General features: G+C 45.0%; 1 protein-coding gene across 1 annotated transcript in view; it reads right to left on the bottom strand.

Moving 5' to 3' along the window:
* The window catches only part of TG (thyroglobulin), a 272,355-nt gene that overhangs the window by 173,919 nt on the left and 77,407 nt on the right, over positions 1 to 21,029 (bottom strand). The window contains exons 27-29 of the mRNA XM_023223651.2: positions 15,024 to 15,191; positions 2,843 to 2,908; positions 850 to 930 (exon numbers count right to left, since the gene is read on the bottom strand). Coding sequence (XP_023079419.2) covers positions 850 to 930; positions 2,843 to 2,908; positions 15,024 to 15,191 — 315 coding nt within the window. The remainder of the gene's footprint in view (positions 1 to 849; positions 931 to 2,842; positions 2,909 to 15,023; positions 15,192 to 21,029) is intronic.

Here is a 21,029-nt window from a genome sequence, read left to right as displayed (position 1 = left end):
ACACACGAATCCGAGGCTGTTAGCAGGGAAGCAAATTACCCATGGCCGTGCACTAAGGCATGTAGTCAGTGGCAGAATTGTGGTTCAAGCTCTAGTATTGCTCTGTAATGTGATGTTTTTTCCCTTGTACCATACTGCCTTCCTGTGCCTGCAGTCTGATCTGGCTCTCCCTCTTCTTCTTCCCTTCCCCTTCCTGCTCCTACTCCTATTCCTACAGTGCGTCCATGCATGCAAATACACACACACACACACCCCGCAGACCACAGGTGGATGTCTTGCCTCCTGGTCCTTGCTGAGCCCATATTGAGCAGCTGATCTCCCTCTCTCTCTGAGTTTTAGTGCCACCTCAGTAAAAATAATCACAGACTCTGGAGGTAGAGAAGTCCCAGACAGTACATATGTACTGTTCCTATTCATGTTTGGAATCATAGCTTTCACTGTATGCATGACATGCAAAAGATTCTAATAGACATGTCATTCATGAAACAATTTCAGAATATTTACACTTTGTTTATACTCTTCAAGGTTGACATAAGTGAAGCCCATTGGCCACAGTCAGGTGAACCTTGCTCTTTGTTTCTTTTTTCAGGTTTTGTTATTATGGTTGTCTTCGTTTCCAGTAACACTGATGAATTTGCAGTGGTTTTGCCTTACTTTCTGTGCCAATTGCTCATCTGAGGAGCTTCCCATATTTATAAGCTGGATAACTGGGTTAGAAGACTAAAGGAGAGTCCATAGATACAGAATAGAGGGATGTCAATATGTTCGTTCATTGATTAAACGCTTGGTGTACCCATTTAGTCTCTGCATTCAGATACCCAAGTATGTAAGAAGGTTTTGGGTTGGTACCTGTCTCTGTTGGAGATGCTGGCCTTGGCACTGTGTCTTTTCTACATCCCATAGACTCGGGCCGAGACCCCATGTCAGAATCTAGGAGGAAAAAAAAGAGTTGTTGCAATATTGGGGAGAAGGGATAGTATTCCACTGGTCAACAAAATGGTAGTAGCAATGTGAGAAAAATTAGGGCCTAAAGCCTGGTGCCTTAGATAAGATCTGCAACAGATGCCCTGACATAGGTCTGCACTCTTTTTATATGGAACATCATCCAACCTCTCAATGATAGAACAGTCATTATCTATGATATTGAAACTATTAACATATGCAAAGCCCTTTCAAATTAACAAAATATGCTCATAAATATTGCTATTTATAACATCCTACGTAGGTAGGGAACAAGATTTCCATTTTACTCTTGAGAAAACTGAGACTTAGAGAGGCAAAATAATTTATCCCAGACCACTCAAGTGTCCAGTAAATGAATTAGAAATTTTAAAAATGTAACTAAATGTTCAAGTCAGGACAGGTCTTCCATGAAAGCGAGTGAGGCTGTGGTGGCACAGGTATTAGGCAGGGCTTAAGGCACTTCCCTGTGGTGTAGCAAATGTCCTGGAGAAATGTAAGTCCCTGATTTTTCATCAGCTAACACTTTATCAGAAATTTCTGATAACTAGGAAGTGCTGGACTTGGGACCTCCTACCAGTGTCTGGTCTCGACCCCAGGATCTCCCAGGCCTCCCGTGGGCATTTCACATACCCTCTCCAAGTCTCATTTTCCTTGCCTGGAAAATGAATAAAATATCACCCCCTCTTCAGATTATACCTTATAGGTATAATTAAATGAGAAAAGAAGTACATAATCTCATTTTATCTCTTTAAAATGAAAATGATGGTAAACACTTTTGTTTTCATTTTCTCCTCCCCCTCCTCTTCTCCTCTTCCTCCTCCTCCTCTTCTGCCTTCCATGTTCTCTTCATCACCACCACCCCCACCAACATCACTCAGCAGGTATTATATGCACAGCACTGTTTTGTGCACTGATGCACCATTGCTCAGGCAATTCTGAGGCCAGTGACATCTGTATCGCATGTTACCCGTGGGGAATCTGGGCATGAGGGGCTGGTCCATGGGCTTCCAGGCACACGAGTGGTGATTGATAGGACCAGGATCCACATCCTGTCATTCCAACTCTGTGCCTTTCTGCTCCTTCAGTTTATCAGCATATAGAAGCAAATCACCAATCCTCTCTCGGGACACTGAAGATCAGCGAGGACAGATTAGGGGAACAGGAAGGAGGTAATACGGGGTCAGGGGCCTTTTTTCATGCCTCTCGCCCAGTACATATGGCCATGACCTGTGATGGGTCACTGCTCTATCGGCTCCCTCCTGAGGCCAGAACCCTTCAAGAGTCAGGACTGTGCTTCTCATCTCTCTCCTAAATGCCTTTCATTTTCCCTGGGTCTGAGTAGGCACTTGGTCAACATTCAGAAAACTCGAAGGAGGACAAAGAAGCAGAAGGGAAGTGCCAAGCGGGCATGTTGTCAGACTCTCCATTTTTCCCCTACTCTGTCCCACAGTACCATTATCTCTGAGCAGGAGTTCAGGGCACTACCTGCCTGGGGTCCTGTCCCCAGTCCCTGGGCCTCAGGTGAAAGGCACATGGGGCTGAGTCCCCTTGGATAAATGCCTTCTGTGCTTTGCAATGGCCCTGAACTCCCCTCCTAGGAACAAGAGTGTCTTGTGGTCAGCAAACTTTATCTCACGGGAACCTAGTGCTTCCTCCCTCCATTCCTTCTCGGGTTTCCACAGTATTCATTTTTCTTTTAGACTTTGGTATCTTATCTGATGAATTGGAGCCCTTCCATTACACAGAAAGTATGCATTTGGAAACTGACTCTCTACCTATTCCTCTACGGAAATAGAGTGCCCTGTGAATGGGAGGTGGTGCCAGACAATCTCATGTAATCAGCGTCCTGCTAACCCCCCTCTTCCACCATGGAGCTCACCTTTCCAGAGATAAACCTGCTGAAAATTGGTAAAGGTGTCTTGAGTTCCTTCTAGGGGTGTCAGACCTGCAAAGGAAGATGTTTATTTTTATGAGGTTGAGTGTGCTGTCACTGGGTACTCACCATTACCACAATAGCCCCATCTCCCTTGACACAGGCTCTTCCTAGGCCTGAAAAATGTGTTTCTGATGCAAGGTGTAACCCAGAAGCTTCTTGCAACTCTATTCCAGCTCCCTGGTACAAAACCAGAGCTGGTAAGACATTGGGTGTCATACTGAGGGCACCAAAGGGACTACTTCCGTGAAGGGTTGTGAACCTATGACTCGGGAGTCACTTAAGGAACTAGAGATTGGCTTGAAGAAAGCAAAGCTCCTGGGACACTCAAGGGCTGTGTGAGTTTCCCACATCACTTAACTCCTCAGAGACCCTTGCCTCATTGGTAAATGTGGACAGCGATTTATCCTCTGCAGTCCTCAACATTTGATAGGCAGCCACTTGTTGGCAGCTGCCACGACTCAATTGATTACTAATATTATCTGATTTTCCTTTCTGGCAAACTGTTCTCCCCTGGATGCCATTCTGGATAAGACCAGACTTGCCACACCATTTCCTGATGGTCAGTGCTGCCTCTTTTGCCCCTGCTCAGTCTTCAGTTCCTTTCAAATTCCCTGTGACATGGAAGGTGAAGGAAATAGCCCAGATAGCAGAGTCTGGAGGCAAATAAGCCCCATGCTACAGGAGAGGGCTGGCTGACAGCCTGAGACATCGAGATATGATTAAATTTTGTTTGTAATTATTATTAGGAGCTAGTTTTTATATGCCTTTTTAAAAAATTTTATTTTATTTTACTTTAAGTTCCAGGATACACGTACAGGTTTGTTACGTATGTATACGTGTGCCATGGTGATATGCTGCGCCTATCAACTTCTCATTTAGGTTTTAAGCCCTGCATGCATTAGATATTTGTCCTAATGAAGAGCTAGTTATTTATAAACAGTTATTACCATTTACCCAACACTAGCAGGGGCGTCCAAGGGAGAGAATACAGTCATGGGTTCTTAGTTTCTGTCTCCGGTTGGGCCAGTAAAGCCCCTTCCTCATCACTCTTTTCCACTTATCACTAAAGACAGAAACTAAAAACCATGGTGTCAGACTACTAAAAGCCTAAAACAAAACAAAACAACAACAACAACAACAAAAGGTGGATTGGATGAGCTTGCATGAAAACCTTCCATATATTACCTAATTTAAAACTCACAGGCATGCTATAAAGTAAGGTCCCCAATTTCCAGATAAAGGAATCAAAGTCAAGAAAGGTTAATGCAAAAATTTAAACCCCACGTATTTGGCTTCAAATCCCATACTCCTTCCTAACCACCACACTAAGGAGAGGATAATATGTAGCCGTGCATCTCTTACCAACCAGGATATGTTCTGAGAAATGCAATTTTGTTGCTGTGTGATCATAAAGTGTACTTACATAAGACTAGATGCTCTATCTACTTTTATTTACATATATTTTTTCATACAAAAACACAAATGTCCCAGCATCATTACTGAATATCAATCATTTCCCCTACTTGATCTGAAATGCCAATATCAAGTGCTATGTATCAGGTTTCTATTATTATCCATTATAATCTTATGGATTCCTCTTATAATCTTATTCTCCATTATAATCTTATGGGGCCACCATTACATATGTGGTCCTTCATCGGTCAAAGTGTCTTTTTGAGGTGCATGGCTGTACTTCAGAATTCTGTCCATCTGACATGGCAAAAATGTTAAAGGTGTTGTGTTTAAAGAGATGTGAACTGAACTCTCTGGAAAACTCAGCTATCAAAGTGACAAGCCCCCCCCCTCCCCGGCCACCCCGGGGCTGACCATGTTCTAGGACATAGAGGTCAGCCAAAAATACTGAGTTACACTTTCATTTGATTTTACTTCTGAAATGAGAATGAACAATGGTGCTGGAACTTCTCAGACTGTGCAATGTTGGGATGTTTCTCTAAAGGATCCACTTAAACTTCTGTCATAGCCTTCTTTAGAAGGTAAAAGTTATTTATAACAATTTGGGCAAGTGAACACCTATGGCATCTGAAAGATGTAGACTTGGATCTCTGCAATTACTGGACTTGTCCTCCACACTGTGAAGACCTCACCATATACTCCTACTGCAACAACACAGAACCAGTGGTTGCGCACCTGCTCAGTTTGTGTTCCGTTTTCACTCTCTCCTCATGATATCATCATTTGCTTATTTCAAAGCTCAGAATATGGGGTTTTTAGACTTTGTCACAAGGGAAATCAGATACTTTTTTTTTTTTTTTTTTTTTGAGATGGAGGCTTGCTCTGTTGCCCAGACTGGAGTAAAATAGCACAATCTTGGCTCGCTGCAACTTCTGCCTTCCAAGTTCAAGAAATTCTCCTGCCTCAGCCTCCCAGGTAGCTGGGATTACAGGTTCCCACCACCATGCCCGGCTAATTTTTGTATTTTTAGTAGAGACAGGGTTTCACCACGTTGGCCAGGCTGATCTTGAACTCCTGACCTCATGATCCACCTGCCTTGGCCTCCCAAAGTGCTGGGATTACAGGCATGAGCCACCACGCCCAACCTTAAATCTTTTTATACCCAAATCTATTGATATACTGATTCTTTAAAGATAGATAGATACACCATATGTAGATACATATAGAGAGAGATAGCTATAGATATACCCTATATATTCATATAGGTAATACAGATGTAAAGTGAATAACGTTTTAAAAATACTTTTGGTCATGCATTATAATTCTTATTTAGCCTGTAAAAGTTAAAGAAACATTTATCTCTAGAGTATTGTATTGATCTCAAGTCTAAGGCTGAAGCCAATGACCACATTAAGAAGCAGTTTACCATGAAGTACATTTTCAGTGATCTGGATGAGACTGGAGACTATTATTCTAAGTGAAGTAACTCAGGGATGAAAAACCAATCATGGAATGTTCTCACTGATATGTGGGAGTTAAGCTATGAAGATGCAAAGGCATAAGAATAATACAGTGGACTTTGGGGACTTGGAGGGAAGGGTGAGAGGGGGGCAAGGGATAAATGACTACAAATAGGGTGCAGTGGATGCTGTTCAGATGATGGGTGCACCGAAATCTCACAAATCACCACTAAAGAACTTACTCATGTAACCAAGCACCACCTTACCCCAATAACCTAAGGAAAAATAATATACACGTGTGTGGTGTGTGTGTGTGTGTGTGTGTGTGTGTGTGTGTGTGTGTGTAGTTTACTATGAAAAAATAGGGGAATTTGGGTTATGGTCCCTCAATACCAATACAAATTCAGTCACATCCCCTTCCTAAGGGGTATGCCTGCCCCTTCCTAAGAGCAGTAGCCTTAGGAAATGCCAAGAGGAAGGTCTTTACCTCTCAGTAGTCTCAGTGTCTGACTTGGGGAGAGTTGGTGGCGAGTCTTTCACTCTGTCTGAGACTCTTATTTTTGTCGGTACGTGTGTCCTGTTTTACATAATGTCAAAAATTATAGGTGCCTTTCATTATTCAGAGACAAACGGGTGCTTCCCGCAGGTGCACATCAGTTTAGGACTGTATTTTTGGCCCAGAATGTACTGAACTGTGATAGGAAGCAGACCCTCTTGTACACTCTGTCCATCTCAAGGCAACAGAGCCTTGGGTCTGCCAGCCTGGGAAATACGCTGTCTTAAGTTCATCCCTGGTTTTTGCCTGTTTCAACACAATTTAATCCAATGGAATTCAACCAAATTCAGCACATGTACATAGAGTGCCTTGGTAGGTCCACAAAGTCACCTGACCAGCATCTACAGAGATTATTGTGTCCTGGGAAGCACCTTTGTCAATCACCACAAGGAAAGCTGTAACCCCTTGGTGGTCTTAATTATTAAAACAATAATTAATATCTATATTTATTTATATAATATATATTAATATAATTATTAATATAATAATCAATAATATAATATAATTATATATAGTTAATATAATGCCAAGTCTCCATAGGAATACATAGAGAATACTGGGTAAAAGAAAGAATGTTGCCCTTCTGTCTCTTACCTTCCTCATCTCTCATTCCCACCTCTACATCCAAACTCACTTCCTCCTGCTTTCTAAATCAGTTTATAGGACCATCTACTTCTTGGGTCATCCTTGGACTCCTTCTCCATCAGTCTCTGCATCCATTCAGACTAGTCCCTAAACTGTTCTTTAATCTTTCCTCTCCTCTTAACCCTTCCTCTCAGCTCAAGCCTCAGCACATCTCCTAACTCCATTAGGCTTTAGCTGATCCCCACCCAGGCCTTGACCTTGGCCCCCTCCCATCCCTCAGCCACACAGCCCCCAGGTACTCATCCTGAAAGACAAGCCTACCTTTGGTCCTGCAGGAGCTACAGGGATGTCAGAATTCAGTTCCTTGCAATCTGGCTCATGACAGCTTCATGCCCTAATCTGTCTCCAAAGTGCCCACCTCCCGAGTCACACTGAATGCTTGCTGTCAGGCCTCTGCATCGTTGCATGTATTTTTCTCTCTGCCTAGAACCCTGTTCTGTTTCACTTGATTGACCTCTACTCATTCTTTCAGAATCAGGTTCTGCATCACCGCCTCCTGAAAGGCTTCCCTCAGCTCTCCAGCTGGTCACAGGCCCCCCTCCTCTGAGTTTGCAGTATTCAGAGACCTTTTCTTTCTCTCCCCTCATGCCTGGTAGTTACTGTCCAGCTTCCTGGACACACTATAAGTCCCTTCTTTATATTGCCCACTCCCCCAGCACAATTCTTGGCACAGAACTGGGGTTCAGTATATAAATAAATGCAAGGCTAAATGAAGGAGGGAGAACAAAACAATGAATGATACTCAGAGCCCACCAAATAAACACAGAGCACTGCCTTCCCATGCATCAGAAGGTTAGCCCCAAATTAGTTTTCCTAAACAGACTTCTGACCCCTTACTCCATTCCCCAAAATTTCCCTAATAGAATACTGATGACTGTAAGAAGGTATAGAGAACCCAAGCAAGCATCGTTCCTCCTCTTCTCTGATAAATGGTCATAGTTTGACTGCCTAGAAAATACTTTCATTTCTTCCACAATAACTGAGTTTTCCCTGCTACACACACAGGCCTCCAGCCCCTGATTCAGGGTCGCTGCCCCTGTGATCAAGGCTGCAGGAGCACAAACACACTGAGAACTTGAGGGTTTGGGCACAGAATCTGATTCTCCAGCATTGCTGGGTGTGGCGTGGTCTTTACTCAGAAAACTTCTGAAGAGATCATGCGCTGCGTCTGTGGTAGTCAAATTTAATCCATGCCCTCAGATTAAACTGGGCAGGATCCTAAACGGAAAAGCACACTCTAGGAGTGGCACAGAAAAGTTGTTGTCCAGGAGCCCCACCCTCCAGGAAGGAGTCACAGATGCATCAACTCTATCCCAGTTAACACCACCAACACCGGGTTTTGTTAATTAGCATAATGAATGCTGGAAATAGGTACATTATCTATTGGTCAGATATATAGCATTCAAAACATGGCTTGGCTAAATGCATCACAGTGTCACTCCTATGCTGGCAGGAGGAGATTGTGACAGATTCCTGAGCCCAATAGCCCTAGAGCTATTTGAACCCATGATTCAAAATGGGTCTGTGATCAGTCATGGGTATGAAGGATTCTTGTTCATCTGATTTTGACAAGAAGGTGAGTTGAGTTCAGCTGTGAAAATAGTATTAGTTCTGTCTTAAATAAACCTTTCCAACAAGGTGCCAAGGATAGCAAGCTGGGGCTTCACTGGGGCCACTGAACAGGTGACAGGTCGTGACAGTTTCTGGCCTGTTTGCTAATAACTGCTTGGATGTGTGGCCGAATTCAGAGACTTGCTTTCATTACAATCCACTAGTGAGTTGTGAGGGGAAAGACCTCCAGCCATCAAAGATGACCACTATGAAGAATCAGCTGACACTCCCGGGCCTCCAGTGTGGGTTAGGTAGGTTCAGAATGGCTGCTGTAGGTCCTAGAGCCATTGATATAAGGATGGAGTCTCCCAGGGTCCTTCCCAGCAGATGGTGCCCAGCCTCAGGGGAACCGAGGCCTGGTCAGCGGCACCAATACAATGGCCCCTGCCCCTCTCCTAGACAGTGAGCTTCCTTAACAGGAGGCAGATATCAGGATCTCTACATCCCACTTCCCAGCGCAAAGCAGATCTGAATAATGATTGTGGCGTAAAGGAAACCCGAACTGTGCTACTGGTGAGCTGAAAAACCTTGAGGAAGTTCCCTTGAGTCCCTGTGCCTTATTCACCCCCTCAGTAAATGGAGAAAATGCCATTTCTCTCTCCTTCTTAGATGATGAGTGGAAATGACGTATGCAGTGTGAACTGCTGGTCTATGCCCAGGGCTCTGAGGGAGTTGTAGAAAGCCACAGCTGCCCTCGGCACAGTGGCAGGATGGATGGGCCAGGAGCTGCTGCCCTCCCTGCAATTGTCAGTCAAGTCCTCTGCAGCACTGCTGGGTGCACACCCTGTTCCTTGGCCCAGCTGGTGGGGTCTGAAGTGTGTTTTACACTGATCCAGGGAATTGAGTACAGCTGGCCTCAGAGTCCACCCTTTATTGGCTGTCGTCTCTTCTCTATGTTACTTCCCCTGAGACTCTGTTCATATTCCTTGTCCTTCCTATTTAAATGACACTCCTGAATCTTTGTCTCATAGTTGATTCTGGGAGAAGCCAAACTATAAACCAAGACACAAACATAGCACTAAGCACATGGCAACACCCAACCTGCGACAGCAGTAACTAATAACTGATAGGGCCCTATTTAAATGGCCCATCCTATTTCTAGACATTCATCAGCCATCTAATCTAGATGCATCTGGTTGCAATGAGTACCACAGGTGTATTGTAACTTTCTTCACTGAGGTCCTGGCACCCCAAGATAATGACAAACACTGACATAAAACAGACCCCTATAAATTGAACATCAGGCAAAGCCTCACAATCACTCAACATCAAGCCTTTTGGTTTCAGGATGAACCCAGAAGTATTTCCGCCAAGGCTTTTTTTTTTTTTTTTTTCTATCAAATTTTAATAGAAAAATTAAATTTTTCTATTAAATTTAATTTAATTTAATTATTAAATTAAATTTTTCTAATGCCACATCTGTGTGGCATTAGGGGACATTTAATCTGCCTGTTTTCCATTCATTTGCACTTCAAGATTTGTCAAAAACTAGCCATATGCAGCCCCAGAGCTTTCTAAGATGTTTTTCTGAGAAATAAGAGGGTTGACTCAGCCAGGAGCAAATAGTTGAATACACTCAGAAATGCTCACTGGAAATTTGGGAGATCCAGATCCTGAGTGAATTTCTCTCTGGAGAACACATGTCAACCCAGGCACCAAGGTGAAGCAAAATCTCATATTTTCAGCCATCACTCATTTCTGATGGCAGAAACCTCACAGCAAAAGGTGCTGTGTCTCCAAATCAGATTAAAATAGCCTCCAGGTGTTTTGTGGGAGTGGTTGTTTGGGGTATAATTGTTTGTTTCTTGGGAGCTGGTATTAGAAGTCAGTCCTAACTTCTGTGTGGCAGGTGACCTTTTACCAAACAGGAAAGGATATGCTAAGGGGACATTCTGCTTTCCTACAATCCTTGTCAGTCCACTAAGGTGGGCAAACAGGAGGTCTGCTGTATTTAATAATCTCTGTATGTCTCACCCCATCTAGCCTGTGAGCTCCTTGAGAACAGAAGCCACGCTCCCCATCCTTGCCTCCGGACCTGGCCTGGTCACCTCACCCTCACACCTACCCAGCAGCTGCTCACGATACGAGGGAGGGAGGAGGAAACACAAGGGCTGCCCCAGCCTGGGGGAGGGCTCCCCACCAACTCACCTCCTCCAAAGCTGTTTGCACATCTCCCAGCTCCCCTCTGCAACTCACAGTTGACCCTACAGCTTTCCTGAATCTTCTGTTTCCTTCTCCCAACAGCCCTGTAAAATGCTTGAAGTAGAATATCCCATTAGCTGGCATTAATACCCAATATCTGGAGCATAGCTGGCCCCAAAGCGATGTCTGAGGAGTGACACTCTCAGTTACCAGAGACCCTTTAATTTTTCTGGCACAATAACAAGGAGAACCCCAAAGCATTTTCCACTTCCAGTAAATTGCACACAGGATGTTGGAAGCAGAAGGTGGCAGACAGAGGTGGGTAGAGAGCTTCCACAAGACAGCACTGGTCTCCTAAGCTGAAGGCTTGAGCCCCAGCCATGGCGCTAATGCAAAGATTGTTTCTTAAGGTGTGTCATGTCAGAGCTCCAGACTTCACTCTCATGAGTGAAATTAGGATATAACCAACTGCCTCACCAGAGTGCCCAAAGGATCGATTGAGTTGTACGTGAAAGTACTTTGTATAATGCAGTGCAGATATCTACTACTTGAACTTGCGTTCTCTTGGGTTGTGATTTCCTACACCTGGCAATCAATTCATTTGTGCTTTAAAAACAAATGGTAATTCTCCATTACCCAGGTCATGTGTTGAACCATAGCCTGATAGTACCAGTGAACTGATCAACAAAAGCAGAAGTCTGTATCCAGAAGTCCCATGGGTGCCTCTGTTGGATGTGCTGTTAGGGAACCAGGGACCAGAGAACAAGGAATTGTTTGACAGCCTAGGGAGCATGCCAGCACTTCACTCAGTAATCTGTGAACAAATGGACCCACTGCACAGATGGCAGCCCTGAGGCTGAAGGTGGTCAAATGTCTTGGAAAAGGTCACAGAGCTAGGGGAAAAGCCAGGCTCCATTCCAGACATTTTCACTCTCAGCCTTTGTGCCCCATCTCCAGTGTCCACTGTGAGCCTGCCCTGCTCAGCACCACTCTGCTGTTCCACACACATTATTCTTTAATCCTCCCAACTACCTGGAGAGTCAGAGACCACCATTATCCTCACTGAATAATTGGGAATACCAAAGCCTAGAAGGGCCACACAGTGAGGACACATTCACACTGGAATTCAAATTCCAGGGCCTGATTCCAGAGTCTGTCTTCACAACCATCTATCCCATTGTTAAACTGGGAGGAAGAGGCCAGTCCTCTATCAAGTTTAGTGGGGATGGAGTTTGTCTTTATTGTCCCTAGCGCCTCCCCATGTTCTTTCAAATCATTCCACGCCCTCCCCTGCAACTGTTCCTATACCCAGAACCCTCCTCTTTTCCTCCATCAATATCTGTTGTTAGAAAAGGGTATCTATCAGTTCTTCACGCTGTAGTTAGAATTTAAATTATTACACTCCCTCCCTCTCATCTCCAGGGGTTAATCATACTAAAAGGCTGACCTCTTATTTTGAAGAGGAAATATCTGCGCCCTGTTGTCGTCAGTTGGAGGTAGCCTCCTACTCAGCCTTTGTATAGGGCAACCTCCAATTTGGAGTATCAAGGCTACCTGATATCTCTACCGTAGTACATGCTTCTTAAAGCCTTGCCCTCACCGCACAATACACACACACACATAGGGTACTGAAAAAAACAAACATTTCAAAGGTCTTCTGGTAATCACTTCTCTGGGAGGCCAGACAAGGGCACAGTCCTCATTTCTTGGGCACATACCAAGCACACGCTCTGGGTTGAGCAATTCACTTTGGATTTACTGCCATGAAAATATCATATGTCTTTCTTGAAATGCCTGTGTTCACCCGGTGCTCCTGGAGTAATGAATACCATATGTTTTCTACCCATCACATAAAGGAGCGATTAGATTTTATTGACTCCAAAAGAAACTATTTATGTTTTATGGAATTCCACCAAATTCTGTGATATTTTCTTTCAGAATTTGGTGACCATGCACTCCATATATACATATATATCTTTTTTTCTATGCCATCTTTATAAAACATAGCTCAATGGTGGGAATCCAGAAACTAATGAAACACAATTCAGTTTTTAAGATATGGCAGAAAACAATGACAAATTGAAAAAATAATGATAACATCATCTAATATCAATACCACAGATCAGGAACTTTGCTAAGTTCTTGATCTGCAAGGGCTGACACAGAGGAGTGGTTAAGAATGGCCGTGTGAGAGCCGGAATGCCAGGTTTCAGATCCCAGCCCTCTTATTCACAAGCTCTAAAACCTAGGGAAGTCCCCTAAGTGCTATGTGCCTGAGTGTCTTCAGCTGGCAAGCGGGGACGATGATGATAAGAGTGCCTCCCTTGAAGCACTGTGTTGAGGACTTGTGAGCATAGGTCAAGGCCTCAGAGCAGGGCTGCCCCAGAGGGTGTGCTACGTAAGTCATTTCTATTATCCTTATTTTTTATTGTTATATCCTCTCCTTTCATCCTCCCAACCCCGTGAGATGGGTACTGGTATTACTCTCATTATATAGACAGGCAATTAGGCCTGAAAACATTCATTGACCTACTCCAGGTCACACAAGTGGTGCCCAATGCTAGGATTTAACATCACAGACAAACTTTCCACAGACAGGTAAATGCGCAATGGTGGCACGCCGCTGACTGCACTGCCTAACAAAGGAACAGGCAGAGCATCCATGAAGCTCTGCAGTCGAGGTAGCACTAAGCCCTGTGGGTAGTCGGGGAGCCCTCTTGGAGGAGGTGACATGGGGTGACATGAAATGCTCTGCCACTGGAACCTTGAGAAATGCAAGATATAAAGGTGTGGGTCTCAAGCTTCCCTGGGAGGCAGAAGAGACCCTCTGCCAGCCTTTGGGAGACCACTTCCTGCAGCAACATAAGCACCCAAGGGTTCCCACAAAAAGAACCCCATTGACCCTCTCACATCAGGCACTCAGCCTATCTGGTCAGCACCTGCACATGCCTTCATTGCTCTCAACTCAGGAGGTGGAGAAGAAGCATGGCGGTGCTTTCCCAGTTCAGGTTCTGGCAGATAAACAGACAACAAGGAGCAGGGCTTCCCCTCAACGTCACTCTGGAACTAGAAGAGGGAAGGCAGCAGCTGGCCCCATCTTCATCATAACTCAGACTCTCAGGGATGGAAGGAAACTTTCAAGCCAACAGTGCTACATAAGTATTGTCCAGACCATTTGTTAGAACACAGATTCCTGGGACCCACCCTGAGGGCTGGGGTGTGGCCTGAGACTCTGCATTTCTAACCAGCTCCCAGTGATCGTGGTGCTGGTGGTGCTGGTCCTGTCTTTCCTGATCACATCAGTAGCACATGGCTGGCCAGTCCCTAGCCCAGCACAGAGTGGGCATCTGCTTTTTCCTGATGGGGGTCTGCTGGGAGAGGCAGTGCAGGGCTGAGAGGGTAGAAAGGAGATGCCACTGCTGGGGGGCCTCAGGCACTAACTGCCCATCTCTGGAAACTGAGAGGCTGGGACAGATGATCGCAGAGATGCACCCTCACTGTAATGTTTATATGTTTGTAGAAAAGAGCTTCCAAAAGAAAGAAGGGGAAGGAGAAAGCCCAATGGTTATTTCTGTTAGTTGAGTCCATGCAATGGAGCCCACAGTCCCTTGCACCCATCACTGGAGTGGGCAGTACAATTGGTAAATCTGGAATTTCTTAACTCATAGAGGGAGAAAATATGCCTGGATGGGCATTAGTTTGGGGGACAGATTGCATTTCAGGCTCCAGTTTTCCATCCTTGTTTGTAGTCCTATTATTTGCACATGACTTTGCAGTTCCCCCTACTATAGGAGCAGTATATTTCCCACGCTTTGTCTCTTGTTTGGCCATGGGATTTGCTTTATCCAATAGGATGAGGCAGAAATGGTAATGTGACAGATCTGAGCCCCACCAACAGAGACCTTGCTTATTTCTCCTTGCTCCTCCTGCCATCTACAGAAGAGTACATTCCTCCAGAGGAGGATGAGAAACTCATAGAGCAGGGCCCAGATGTGCCAGCCAAGACTAGATGAGATCCATCAATTGCCACCTAACCCCAAGATTCTTAACAACAGCAGACTTGCCCTGCTGGGCCATGCTCCCTGCAGTCCACCTGCAATCTGAGGAGCTAAATGGATGCTTCCCATAGAGTTCTGCTGAGATGCCAGGGTTGTTTCCATCCAGTATAATTGGTAAAGTTTTCTTTTCAGAAGTGTAAGTTCCTCAGGCCACAAGGAGAGCTCATAAGAAGTAGCAGAGGGCCTTGCTGGTGGGAAGAATAATTTTGAAGGAATATGGACGAATGGCAAAGACTTACTCTTGATGAACTCCTGGCCTCCAAGACGCAATGTCACCTGGTGGCTCTCCTGGTCATATGTCACACCAGGACACGTAGCATTAGCCCGGGCTTCAGAGGGATCCATCCAGTCTTTGACATTGCAAAGCAGGACATTGGGTGAGCTCAGCAACCCACAGATGATGGCAGCTGAGGATCACAAGAGGGAGGAGAGGTCAATGTGATGGAGGCGGACCTTTAGAGTCTCTTCTCTGTCCCCTGAGAGCATTTGCAGATACAGATAGGTGACAGCATCTCAGGAGAAGACATAGACACTAGAACTCAAGAGTCTGGTTTTAAATTGAGACAATCCTGCCTGAGAGTACTGCAGCTGTCTTATTGGCAAATTTCCAAGGGGAGGGGCCACCTCCTTCAAACCTGCTGATCCCTTCCCTCCCCGTGAGAGCTCTTCTTCATGGCGTCCACGGCACTGACAGTACCTCCAACATCCTGAGGGCACCACTGCCAGAATCCTCAGTCACCATGGTCTACACCTGCTGAACAGGGTGATTTTCCTGAGCTGCTGCTGCTTCAGTTTCCTCCTCCTTTTTCTCTTGCCCTTCTGCCTCACTTCCCATCATATTCTCTCTCTCTCTCTCTGTCTCTCTCGCTCTCTCACATACACACACACATGAGATCAACCTTGAAGGGTCTCATAAAGGAGTATTTAGATTCAAAGTAAGAATTTTTTTTTTTTGAGATGGAGTAAGAAACTATTAAAAACTAACACCTATGCACCAATGACACATACTTTCCTGTTAGGAAGTGAGCTCCTCGTCTTTGGACATATCCAAGCAGAGACTGTGTGTCCATATGCCTAGGATGTGTGGAGAGAAAACTAGGGGAGATGACATTGGATTCTTTTATCTTGAATATGTCTCCTGACTCTGAATTTTAAAAAGCTACCCAAAAATTATGACTTTGTTTAGCATCAGGAAGACCTACTCCCAAGCTAATGGAATTTGATAGTGATTTTATTTGGATACATTCAAGTAACTCACACTTTTTTTACATCTGCTATGTGCCAGCCACTGTGTAAGTCTTTAAGTATATTAATTCCCTTAATTCTTACAGACATTACTATCTCCATTTTACCAATGAGAAAACTGAGTCTCATGTAAGTTAATTAAGCTGCTTGAGGATATTTAGATTTATAAATTTGTATCTATTCCATTTGGATAAATAAACCTTCTAGGTAGTAGAGTTGTTCAGACTCCCCTGGAAAAAGAAAGGGCAATATATTATCCCACAACTCCTACTCCATTCCTCATTCTAATTTCCTAATTTATGTCCAATCTGGATCTAGTTCTAAACCATTCTATCTCCAGAATTTCCCCAGAGTAGGTGACTCATGGATGTCTGACTTAAAAATTTCACACTGTGTTCTTTTCGCTTCTGCTGGCCACTGTTAAATTGCAGTAAACTTCTGAATTTTTAAAGTGACCTTCCAGGTCATCTAATATGGTGGTTTCCGAACATGGATGTTTAGACTGATGACATCAGAAATGCAGGAAGGGTTTTGAAAATGCTCATTTCTAGGTATCAACCACAGAGTTTCTGACTTGGTAGGTCATGTGTATAGGGCGGGGTACATTTGGGCATAAGTGTTTGTAAAGAGCACAATGGAGAATCACTGACCTAGTTAGACCACCTCGTTTTACAGATGGGGAAACTGAGGCACAGAAAGGAAGAATGGTTTTTCTAGGAGCTGAGAAATTGTGGAATGGCCAGCAGGCAGCAAGAGCCTCAGCAAGGGGCAGGCTTGAGGGCCAGTTGTGGAACGTGAGGGCAGTACCAGCAAGGGGCACACTCTCAGAGCCCAGGAGAGTTCGAGGAAGGCTGATCACTGTGGTCTGGCTCACTTGAAAGCCAGGGAACAGAATGATGGAATTAACAAGAGGCAGGGTACATTTTTCCTTTTGCTCTCAGACCTCAGTAGAGAAACCCATACAGCTTTCCTCTTTAACTAGTGCCAAATGTCCTTGAGAAGGCTGTGCCTGGGAGGTGGGGGCCAGGGAGACGCTGGAAGTCACTTTGCTGGTCATATATTGCCAGTTTAGCTTCAGTTGCATTCCTGTGACCCTGAAGCCACTCAAGGCCCTCAGAGCCCCACTTCCAAGCAGTCTCCACTAAAATGTAGTTCAGAAGCCCCATGAATTTTCACTAATAACTCTCAGTGGAAACAAAGCCATGGAGGGGTAGAGATCGCAGAAAGCTGGAGACTTGTTGGGAGGGGAGAAACGAAAGCAGGGGAAGTAGGGGGAATCCACCGGAGCTAAATGACTTTCCAGACTGTGGTAAAGGATGTAGCAGAATTCTGTTCCTGGTCGTCAGCAGATCCAGCCAAAGCTTCATAAGTTAAAACTCCAGATTTGCCCACTGGACAAGACTGGGGAAAACATTTGCCTGATACTTCATGTGTATTTCAAAGACGGCTTGACTTTCAGCATTGCGAGGTGGGTGTTTAGTTCAACATAATTCACAGATCACAGGTTAAACTTGGAGGGAAAAGCAAGCAAGCTGCCAGCCAGAAATATGGAAAAAAGGATTTTGTGGGCTTACCGCTGCAAGGAACAGAAACATTCTTCCATATATGATCCTAAGGAAAATGAAATCAACCTTTCCAGCTTGAAAAAAATCATAGGGTCTGATGAGTCATTGTGCATCTGGGGAAATTGTGGTATCCTCAGAAAACACATTTAGTTCAAAGAGGAATCCTTGATTTGAGTTATGGTGTTTCTAAATATAGATATACATCAAGACAAATACAAGTGTGTGTGTGTGTGTGTGTGACATATTTTTCTATCTAAGCACTAACAGGAATCCACATCACATAATCATAGAGCATTAAATGAAGAAGGAATTTTAGGAATCAGCTCATTCTAATCTGTGTTCCTGCCCCACCATTCCAACAAAACGTTCTCATTTTAGCCACCCTGACCACTGTGCGCTAAACTCAGCATTTTTCAGGAATCACCTTATTTGAACTCTCAGCAGCACTCAAGACTGTTGACAACTTCCTCACCATGCAATCCTCTCCCACCCTAGCTTTCGCGAGGATCCACTATTCCCATCTCCTCCTCCCTGTCTGGCTGCTCCTTCTCTATCTCTTTGCAGATTTTCTACCTGTTATGTAGTTGCTCATCAAGATCAGCTCCATCCCCCCATATCTCCTCATTCTGCACCCTCCTCCTGGAAAAATGCATTCATACCCACAACTTTGATACCGACTCGAAGCTATAATTTACACAGTTATATCTCCCATCCACACTTCCCTTCTGAGCTCTGGATCTTTGCATCTCAAAACTCAGCTGACATTTTGTGGATGTCTCAAAAGTCACTTCAAACTTAGTATACCCCACATGGACCCATGGCCTTCCTAAATCTCCCCCTCCCATCATCAAATTGGACATCCAATCTCTTTCATTCTTTGCCACACAACAGGTGAACAAGTTAGATACCCAAGAACAATCATTGACATCTCTTCCTCTATCCCCAAATTCAAAGTCCTATTGAATTTGCCTCCTGGGGATGCTTTGAATCTTCCATTCCCCGTCTCCACTGTAACCGCCCTAGCCCACACCTTCTTCCCTGGACTACTGCGGCAGTTTCTAACTCGTCTCTGCATCTACTCTGACCCCCAGCCACAACCTTCCCCACACTCAAGCCATGACATGGCAAGCACTCATGTCAAAGTTCAAATCTGATCATGACACTTCCTTGCTTAAAACATTCAGTGGCTTCCAGTTGTTATTAGAATAAAAACAACTATTCATGCCACCTAAAATGTTCTCCTCACTGTGGCCTGGCCTCGCCCTCCTGCCCCTTAAACCTCTGGCTTTGTACTCTCTGCTCCAGGGACCACGACTTCCTCTAGTCTTCTCTTCTTTATCTTGCATCCTCTTCCCACAGGGCCTTTGCATAAGCTATTCTTTCCATTTAATATCACCTTCCCTCTTATCTTTACCTCATTTAAACCTACACATGATTTAAGATTTGGGGAAGTCTTAATTCATCTCTCTGAATAGGGTAAAACACTTATTATATGTTTTCAATGCAATATTCACTTATCTTCAGAGTCTAGCAATTAACAATTATCCTTTTCTCCCTCTGGATCTGAGAGGAGGAGGTGGAGATGGCGGGAGTGGGAGGGGGACTAGAGCACAAGCGTCTATACCACAAGTCAGGAAAGCCAAGTTCCACTTTGCTGACCACTAGAACGTGGGCATCAGGCAGATCACTTCCCCACTTTGGGGTCTGTCCTATTCAGTAGCATTCCTCTGCACCTACAGTGAGCATGGCTGTCCTAAAGGCTGAGGATAAATAACTCTTTCATAGCCTGGGGAGTTTGAATCCACCAGGGAGATTGGATATGTGAACTTGGATACAAAGAGAAGGGACAAAATAGTACTCCAGGAGGAGGAAATCACAAGGAGAGCTGAAGTTGAATAGGATGACTTGGAGGAAGGGGAATCTAGTCAGCTATGTAGGGGTTGGTGGTGAGAGGCCAATTAAGAGACTGGTACAGGTGCCAAGAAAATAATAATACAGGCCTAAATGCAGACTGTGGTGACAGGGATGGAATACACCTCAGTCTCAAACATGATAATAAGAGAGCAACAGGAAATTGGAGTGACAGCTTCACAGAAGGGAAGGGGGCTGTGGGGCATTCAGTACGACCCCACGTCTGTGGCTCAGGTGCCCTTCACTGAGATTGGCTGGTTTCGGGTAAAATCTACCCATTCATTTGACTTTGAGATTCCTAACAGATGTCCAAGAGGGTATATCCAGACAGCAGATGAGTGTATGGATGTGGACCTCTGCAGAGGTCACACCCAGAACAAAGACCCACAAGAGGTGGAGGTGGGAACTATCAAAGATCCCAAAGGTCATCTAAGGATTCAACCCAGAAAGCTGAAAGAGAAGAGAAGGGGTAGTTTAAGGAGCAAGAGAAGAGCATCTTGGAGGTCAGGAGAGGATGGTCAGAAGAGGAGATGTCGAAAGAAGACCTCTTTCTTCTGAAAGAGGTAGAAAGATGAAGGTCGAAAGAACTGGACAGCAGGAAATAGTGACAGTTGCCAGACACAACAGGCCTATGGAGGAGCAGAAGATGCCCCTGGTGACTGGAGAGCTGGTAGAAGCAGTGTGGGGGTGAAACAGGGTCTCAGCTTGCAGGGTCTGGCTGTGGTAGAGAAGGAGAGCAACCGGAGAGGCACTCGAGGGACAGTCGGAGGTCAAGAGCTTTGTGGGGCCATGCATGTTTTGGATTTTAAGAAGGGAGAGGGGCTAAGAACACTGTACCTGCCTCCTGATGGGGAGCCCTGGAAAACACTGGATTAGTGACAGGTGGAGAGCGGGGAGGAGGGCAGGGGCACTGTACTAGGCTGTTCTTGCATTGCTATAGAGAAAGACCTGAGGCCGGATAATTTATAAAGTAAAGAGATTTAATTGGCTCATGATTCTGCAGATAGTACAAGAAACATGGTGCTGGCATCTACTGCTGGTGAGGCCTCAGGAAACTTACATTCATGACAGAAGGTGAAGGGGGGGCAGGCATGTTATAGGAGATTAGGAGTTAGAGAGAAGGGGAGGTGGCATACACTTTTAAGGATCTTGCAAGAACTCACTCACTGTCAAGAGGGCAGCACCAAGCCATCCATGAGAAATCCACCCCTGTTACCTAACACCTCCCACTAGGCCTCACCTCCAACACTGGGGGTCACATTTCAACATGAGATGAGGAGGGACAAACATCCAAATTGTATCAGGCATGGCCCTGCAAAGGTGAGACAAGGGGCTCGTGTACCCAGGAGGCAGGGTTAGTCCTTCTCAGAAGGAGACACTCTCTACCCTGAGCCTGGTGGGGATACTGTGTAGATGCTGGGGGCAGCAACAGTCCTGGAGGTGAAACCAAAAAACACCTGCCTCCTGATCAACTCCATGTCTCAGTTAATAGTCTTCAGAAAACCTGGGGTCTCTCTGTCTCTA

This window comes from Piliocolobus tephrosceles, chromosome 7 (assembly GCF_002776525.5).
Source record: "Piliocolobus tephrosceles isolate RC106 chromosome 7, ASM277652v3, whole genome shotgun sequence".
In the NCBI taxonomy this organism is placed as follows: domain Eukaryota; kingdom Metazoa; phylum Chordata; class Mammalia; order Primates; family Cercopithecidae; genus Piliocolobus; species Piliocolobus tephrosceles.
This window is presented reverse-complemented; position numbering and strand designations above follow the sequence as displayed.